The sequence below is a fragment of the Dryobates pubescens genome, chromosome 12 (genome assembly GCF_014839835.1).
Source record: "Dryobates pubescens isolate bDryPub1 chromosome 12, bDryPub1.pri, whole genome shotgun sequence".
Taxonomy (NCBI): Eukaryota; Metazoa; Chordata; class Aves; order Piciformes; family Picidae; genus Dryobates; species Dryobates pubescens.
This window is the reverse complement of record NC_071623.1, coordinates 27,378,001-27,386,363: the sequence shown is the minus strand read 5'-3', so window position 1 is coordinate 27,386,363 and position 8,363 is coordinate 27,378,001. Positions and strand designations below refer to the sequence as shown.

The following is an 8,363-nucleotide window of genomic DNA, read 5'->3' as shown; positions in this document are numbered from 1 at the left end:
TTTTTTAGAACTACTTCTGCTATATGTTACATCTAAATGGATTGTAATCGAAGGAAATTGAATTACTTTGGTCCTCCTTGGCAGAACTTGGTGTAACTGTCAGTTATTACTGCATTGCACGTATGGCCACAATGGCATTTTGCACTGTGCAATGCAGCACTCTGCAGAAATATCTGAGTTAGTGCTGAATTAGCTGGCTTCAGAGCTGGACAGATTAAGGTGGGAACACTGCCATTCTAATGGGGCTATCTCAGTGCAAGCCAGCTTGTGTTGCTGGCCTCAGCTACACAGACCACTAACTCTCAGTTAGTTTGGGAATTTCTAAGTGACACTGTATTGCACAGGCTAGGCATACATTTTTAGACACTTGAATAACTAGAAATGGTACATTTCCTTTCTTCTCTCTCCTGGTCCTCTTTTTTTTCTTTTGACATGTTAACTTTACAGGCACTTCAGATAAGATAGAATAGAATAGAATAGAATAGAATAGAATAGAATAGAATAGAATAGAATAGAATAGACCAGACCAGGTTGGAAAAGCCCTTCAAGATCACAAAGTCCAACCTATCACCCAACACCATCTAATCAACTAAACCATGGCACCAAGTCATCCAGTCTCTTCCTAAACACCTCCAATGATGGTGACTCCACCAACTCCCCGGGCAGCACATAATGGGCAATCACTCTCTCTGCATAGAATTTCTTCCTAACATCCAGCCTAAACCTCCCCTGGTGCAGCCTGAGACTGTGTCCTCCTGTTCTGGTGTTGGCCTGCCTGGGAGAAGAAACCATCAGCTGCCTGTCTACAACCTCCCTTCAGGTAGTTGTAGAGAGCAATAAAGTCTCCCCTGAGCCTCCTCTTCTCCAGGCTAAGCAACCCCAGCTCCCTCAGCCTCTCCTCATAGGGCTTGTGTTCCAAACCCCTCACCAACTTCGTTGCCCTTCTCTGGACACGTTCCAGCAAGTCAACCTCCTTCCTAAACTGAGGGGCCCAGAACTGGACACAGGACTCAAGGTGTGACCTAACCAGTGCAGCGTACAGGGGCAGAATGACCTCCCTGCTCCTGCTGGCCATACTGTTCCTGATGCAGGCCAGGATGCCATTGGCCCTCTTGGCTGCCTGGGCACACTGCAGGCTCATGTTCAGCCTACCATCGACCAGTACCCCAGGTCCCTCTCTGCCTGGCTGCTCTCCAGCCACTCTGACCCCAGCCTGTAGCACTGCATGGGATTGCTGTGGCCAATGTGCAGAACCCAGCACTTGGATGTGTTAAATCTTATGCTGTTGGATTCTGCCCATGCGTCCAGCCTGTCAAGGTCCCTCTGCAAAGCCTCTCTTCCCTCCACCAGATAAATTCCTGCCCCCAGCTTGGTGTCATCCGCAAGTTTACTGATGATGGACTCAATGCCCTCATCCAGATCATCAATAAAGATGTTAAAGAGGATGGGACCCAGCACTGATCCTTGGGGCACACCACTGGTGACTGGCTGCCAGCTGGATGTGGCACCATTCACCACCACTCTCTGGGCTCGGCCCTCCAGCCAGTTCCTAACCCATCGCAGTGTGCTCCCATCCAAGCCAGGGGCTGACAGCTTGGCCAGGAGTTTGCTATGGGGAACGGTGTCAAAGGCCTTGCTGAGGTCCAGGTAGATTACATCCACAGGCATCCCCACATCCACCAGGCAGTCACCTGATCATAGAAGGAGATCAGGTTGGTCAGGCAGGACCTGCCCTTCCTAAATCCATGCTGGCTGGGCCTGATCACTTGGCCATCCTCTAAGTGCTGTGTGATTGCACTCAAGATGACCTGTTCCATAATCTCGCCTGGCACTGAGGTCAGGCTGACAGGTCTGTAATTCCCTGGCTCATCCAGCTGGCCCTTCTTGTGGATGGGCACCACGCTGGTCAGCTTCCAGTCTTCTGGGACCTCTCCAGTGAGCCAGGACTGTTGTGACTGTTGTGTTGTGTACTTCTTAACTGTTGTGAATTAGCACTGGTAAGGAAGTGATGCAGTATCACAGGGCTCTGTGTTTTCTTTCTGGAGGAAAGAAAGCAGCAAGTTGCTGTAAGTATGGTGAAGACAAGCCTAGAAACTTTCTGCAGAGAACTGTGAAAATGCAGTTTGGTCTCCATACAACTGCATTTATTTTTTACCTCCCCCCCCACCAAGAGAGAAAAGGGACCGGGAGAAGCAGACAGATTAATAGATTGCTTCTTAACTGTTCTTAATTAGCACTGGTAAGGAAAGCTCCTATGATGCAGTATCATAGGGCTCTGTGATTTCTTTCTGGAGGAAAGAAAGCAGCAAGTTGCTGCAAGTAAGGTAAAGACAAGCCTAGAAACTTTCTGCAGATAATTGTGAAAATGCAGTTTGGTCTCCATACAACAGCATTTATTTTTTACCTCCCCCACCCAAGAGTGTTGTGTGATGAGATATGTAGCAAAGATCAGCAGAATGCCAGGAACAGTTGCTGTATATAGAATTTTGGCTAGTAAACCAGCATAAAAAAAAGAAAAAGAAAAGGAAAAAAAAAAGTGCTGCATAATTTACTGAAGACAGAATTTGGTTTGTTCCCCTCTGCAGGCTATTAATTCCACTGGAAAAGAGGTGGTGTTGTGGATGCCTGTAGAGTTTCTTTAGATGTGGTAATATATGATTATTTAATTTCAACAGGGCTTTAGGAGCTAGCAAGCTAACAAAGTTTTTGCAAAGGTGTAAGAAAGAAGACCTTTTCAGCATCTATGGCTGATATCCAACGTAAAACTAAAATCAGTTTGGAGGGGTTAATCTCTTACTATCCACATGTCATTTCTGAAACAGTAGGACACTTACACTCTGGAAAACTTCTAACACTTTCTCCACCTCCTTTGGCTGGACAACACTTGGGAACCGAAATAATTAGGACAAACTTGAACTCCTTCATATTTGCAACATAGGAGTAGGTTAAAAACATGTAGAGCTGAAAGGCTTTTATGACCAAACATGTTTTACATTTCTTACTTTATTAATTATAGGGTTTAGTCGTGCTCTTCTTTCCCTGCATACCATTGGCTTTACATGAAGAATAGGTTGAATCTCAGATGTATGACCAGTTTTAGATCCCAGCTCAACTTGCCTATAGATATGAAATTAAAAAGAAAACTTATTGGCTTGGAAACCCAAAATTCAGGTGGAAAAAAAATCTCTGTCAGTCAAATAAATAAATAACTCTGTTATTAAATCAAAAAAAGTTGCTAACAAAACATGGAAGTGCTTGAAATAATTTTCCTTTGCTACATAAAACTCTAAGGGTTTTTTACTAAGAAACTGATATGGGGTAGCTTTAAGGCAGCTAGGAAATCCATCAAGTGTTTTAAAATCCATAGTAATCTGAGATGTATTGACTTCAAAACCTGGTTATAAACATCCAAATGGAAAATGACTTACCAGTATGCCAGGTATATATGATATCTACCCGAGTTCTGAGAAAGCTGACTGGAAAACCCTCAAATCATTTGCATATAAAGTGTGTTTTAAACCTATCTACAATGATCTATCCCATTTAAAAGCAAAGTGTTCACAACTACACAAGTAATAAACCTAGACACATTATTTGTAGAAAAAATCTTAACGTGACTCTGAAGAACAGAGTCTTTAAGTGTTTCTTTGAAGAACTCCAACGAATTAGCACATTGTGTTTGCAGTGACAGTAATAGAAATTTGAGTACAGTTATCTTCTAGGGCAGTGAGAAAGGGGAATTTTGCAATATGTATACCTACGTTTACGTATCTATAAATTTTTAAGCTGGCAATAGCACTTCTCTATTCTTGCTAGGGAAAACACAGAACAGAAAAGTCTGTAAAGCCTTTGACTAGTATGAAATCCCCAAGGACCTGATCGTAATCACATTCACCAGCCGGCAGGACAGTTACTAACTCCGAGTGACCCGAGGGCGTCGGGCTCGACGGCAGCCCCCACTTCGAGAGCCTCAGGCCCGGAGCGGGAAGCGACAGCCTCGACGGTAACCGGCTGCCTTTGCGGTTCTCGCCCGGCTTGGCTGCGGCCGGCGAACAGGGGCGGGCACTCGCTGGACACCACTCCTCTGCACACCCGAAACTGGGCGATTGCCCGGCGGGACTCACGGCCCCAAGCGGCCCCTCCTCTCCCCCACCTCTCCCAGCGCAGCCAGTAATCCCGGGGGCTATGTCCGCATCCGTCCCACCCCCACGGTGGGGGTAGAGCTCTGGCAGGGTCCAGCCGCCGTCGGGGCCTGCCAGGGGGCGGCGGGGGGCGGTGCGGGGGCGGTCCTGGCCGCCCGCCTGGGCCGGCCCTCGGCGAGGGGAGCAGATATAGACAGGGGCACAGCACTGAGGGAAGGCGGTGGTGGGTACCGGCGTGAAGCTGCAGAGGCGGTGTTTTGTCGCTGGCAGGCATCAGCCTGCCCTGAGCGTCCGGGGTGCTTCTTGGAGGGGAGCCGGCAGCGCGACCGGCGCCATGGGGTCCGGAGGCGGGCTGAGGCTGGCGGCGGTATTGGCGGCTGCCGTACTGTGCGGGCCCGGGGGGCTCGCTGGGCGCGTCCTCAGCGGTGAGTGCGCCGGCGAGGGAGGTGCGGGGCCGGATCATGTCAGCTCTAGTGCGGGTGCCGGTGTGGGAATTCAACGCTCACAGGAGCAGGACCTACGAAGGGGAAGACCTGGGACCAAACCCACTCGTTACACGACTCGCGTGTTAGAACACGGGTTCCCTAGCGCGCCGCGCACCAGCGCTCCGCCTGCTTCGGAGCTGTCCTGCGACGCCGGCCGCTGTCAGTGTGTCCGGGCCGGGTGAGTCCAGCCCGGCGCCAGCGCACCTGTCAGAGCGGGGAGCAGCTACAGGCGTGGGTCTGCAGAGACTGAAAGTTAGGCTGTCAAACTTCTGCCGCGGTTTCAAGTAATCTCCTGCCAATCCGGTGTTGGTTTGTACAGGCAGGCTCTTAGATTTGGTTGATTGCCTGGGTGATGTAGCTCCCTTTTAGTTGTTTGGAAAGATAGTGCATGTACTTGCTGCAATTGTCTTTCTGAGCAACAGCTATACGTTGAGATTTGTTTGCATCTATACAGGAATATACCTTCTTTGTAATGCGGTTAAGAGAAAAAAGGCAAACTTTTGACGGTGTGCAGCATAAATAGTTTTGTTGTGTGTGGGTATATCTGCAGCTCTCAAAACTAAGAAGGCAATGCTTCAGAAATCTAAATGCAAATTTGAGCTTAGGTTTAAGAGTTGTAAGATCATCTTGTATATTTCTGGCACACAGGTGAATATGCTCAGAAGATGCTAGATCTAATGAAAAGGCTATTTTTAATTGCACTTTGGCTTCCAAGCTGAAGCTAACAGGCTGTTGGAGGCATGCTGTGTGTGAGCACATCCATGCTTTTGTCTTGAAACAAAGTTTTACACACTGGACTGTACTTGTGAAGTTATATGTAAATCTCTGTGTATGTAGGTAAGAACATATTTCTTTACAAACTGATTCTGGAACAATGCAAATTATTTCTATACAATTATTTCAGAAGCTGTAAAGGGAGCACATTAAAAACATTTTTGGAGCTTTTTGTAGGAAGCATTTAGTTGCTGAATTCAGATGATTAGCTGCTGATGGAGTACAGGCATTGACCATTCTGGTGATGTTTTATTTGAAGGAATTTCATGTGCAGACCTGAGATGTGCTGTTGAGCTTTTGCTGAAACTTACCTTCCAGGAAACAATAGCTAAGTAGCAGTACAATTTTGAAATGGCTTGCCTGCCTGAAATGTACCCTGGAACATTTAATCCACCTCTGTAATAAGGTTTAACAGTGTATGGATATTATGCTGCACTTCATTATTTTCAAGAATAGTGAAAATTACTCATCAGGAGATGCATCTCAGGACTTACTTGAGACATCAGATTCAGTACAGATGCCTATGTGTGGGTGAGGAAACCTAGTCCCTTAACCTTCTAGCTGAAGCTTCTGTATTCAAGGGATGTAGTAAACAGAGTAGAGGTCCAACTTTTAAAACAATGTTTAATATGTATATACTGCTTAGTCAGACTGTTTCCAAATGCATATAAGGCGTTGAGCTCCTTAAAGAATACAGACTCTACCCTGTATTTCTCTGAAGCATTTCAAAGCATGTGATGAGTCTTATGTCACTGTATTTTGCAGCTTATACTTGGCTGGTGGAATGCAGGAAAGGATTTGAAGCCACATACAGAAGGAACTATTTATGTGCAATTAGGTATATTAGCTGAAGTTGTATTTATTAGATAAAGATTCTCTAGACAATAACAACCAAATATATTTAGTATGCTTATGCCAGAATCCCCTCATACACTGGCAGGGGAACTCCTTGTTTTCCCTCTCAAGGACCACACCCCTATCCTGCCACATACACATGGATCTCCTATCCTGCCACATACACATGGATAGGTCTAGTACCAGTAGTAGTTGGCATTTTTTGAAACAGGAAATAATGTTCCTGAATTATTGGGCAGTGTGTGCTGCGTGCCTGACTTCCATCTAGCTTACCTGTCTATCTTATATAAGAACCAACAGTTTGGACTAAAACAGGCTTACATTTAGCATGGTTAAGTCTACATCTTAACCAGATCTGTTTCTGAAAAACTGGTAATTTATACTTAAATGATGGAAATTTCACTGCTCTCATTCCACATAAGTTAAATATCATTCCCATCACTTACATAGAAACTGTTCCTGAAACTGACGTGAGTGCTGGCTGGACCCCGTGGAAAGATTCCCATAAAGTACAATAAGTTTGCAGTAGAACTGGCAATGACTACAAAATTGAGACTATGTTGATGATAATGTCAAGATGGCAGAAAAGGCAGGGTCTGCATTTTCAAAATGCCATTTCATTAGGTGGGGGTTTTCTTTTGGCAAGTATGATAATTTTTGGGGGATGTAAATGATAGTTGGCATAAAACAATTCACGTTTAGGTGTTATTTCTTGTCATCTTTAATACAGGAATAATTGAAGAAAAGGGTCAGAAATGCTTTGCAAATTTTGGGGGTAGTTAGACAGATGTTTTGTGACCAGTGCTCACGGCCTCCATATTGGAATATCTAGTGTTGCCAGAGAATTGATTCTTGAGAAGAAAAAAAAAAATAATCAAAGCTAGCTCAGCAGAAACTGCTGAGTCTGCCTTGCTGTCCCATGACATCATGAACAACATGAAATGATGATAATGCAGTTTGCAAAGATGCAATTACTTTAAGTATCTATTGGGCAGGGAAGATGCAAGCTAATCTTATTGCTAATCATTTAACAGCCTATGTATTAATCATAGATGTTATAGTTTAATGACTACTCTTTGTTGTCTTTTTGCATTTTGCTGGCTTTTTAATTTTTACTCTGCTATTGCTATGCATCAATAGGAGGTTAAATACTGATACAACATTTTAAAGCAATAGCTGTCTATTTTGTTGTTAAAGTATTTGGATGCATAAAACAATAAATGAAGGAAAATATTTGGTGGGTCATGAAATGAAGAGTTGTCCCTAAACTATAAGCTTGTTTGCACCAGATGTCTTTAAGGATGTGGATATGTTCTTTTGCACAGCTTATGAGTGGATTTCAATTGGTCATAAAATATTGTAAAGTAAGATAGTTAAAGAAGTATCTTCATTGGTAATAAATTGAATAGAGATAGCAGACCCTTTCTCAAACAGCACAATTTAATTTCATTCAATTGGCTTGACCTGCTTATTACACCTGAGTTTTTCTGTCATAGTGTAAATTTTTTCTAGAGATGCAAGCTTCTGCTTTTTTGTGATTGAGGGTATGAACTGTTGATTTTAAGCAACATTTGTAGTTTGAAATTTGAGAAAGTATTGCATTATCTACAGGATACATACACAACAGTTGTGTATAGAACACAGCATTTTCTTGTGAATGCCCAGCATTCAGTTCCATACTGCAAAGGCTTTTAATGGACACGCTTGCCCACATAGTAAAAGATCCTTTTGTTCACTTGTAGGTCTCAGAAATTACTGAAGCTATGACCCGGAGAACTTCAAGGGAAGCTGGGCACTTAACTCCCCTAGCCTCTGTTATTATCCAAGTTCTACACATTGGCCACAACAACCCCATGCAGCACTACAGGCTGGGGTCAGAGTGGCTGGAGAGCAGCCAGGCAGAAAGCGACCTGGGGGTACTGGATGTTAGGAAGGTTGGATGTTAGGAAGAAATTATTCATGGTGAGAGTGATTGCCCATTGGAATGTCCTACCCAGGGAGGTGATGGAGTCACCATCACTGGAGGTGTTTAGGAAGAGACTGAATGGGGTGCTTGGTGCCATGGTGTAGTTGATTGGATGGTGTTGGGTGATGGGTTGGACACAAT

At 44.6% G+C, this 8,363-nt stretch overlaps 1 protein-coding gene across 1 annotated transcript in view; it reads left to right on the top strand.

Moving 5' to 3' along the window:
- Window positions 1-4,383: 4,383 nt before the first annotated feature.
- The window catches only part of CHODL (chondrolectin), a 29,545-nt gene continuing 25,565 nt past the window's right edge, over window positions 4,384-8,363 (top strand). The window contains exon 1 of the mRNA XM_054165935.1: window positions 4,384-4,567. Within this exon, the coding sequence (XP_054021910.1) occupies window positions 4,477-4,567 (91 nt within the window). The 5' untranslated portion in view covers window positions 4,384-4,476. The remainder of the gene's footprint in view (window positions 4,568-8,363) is intronic.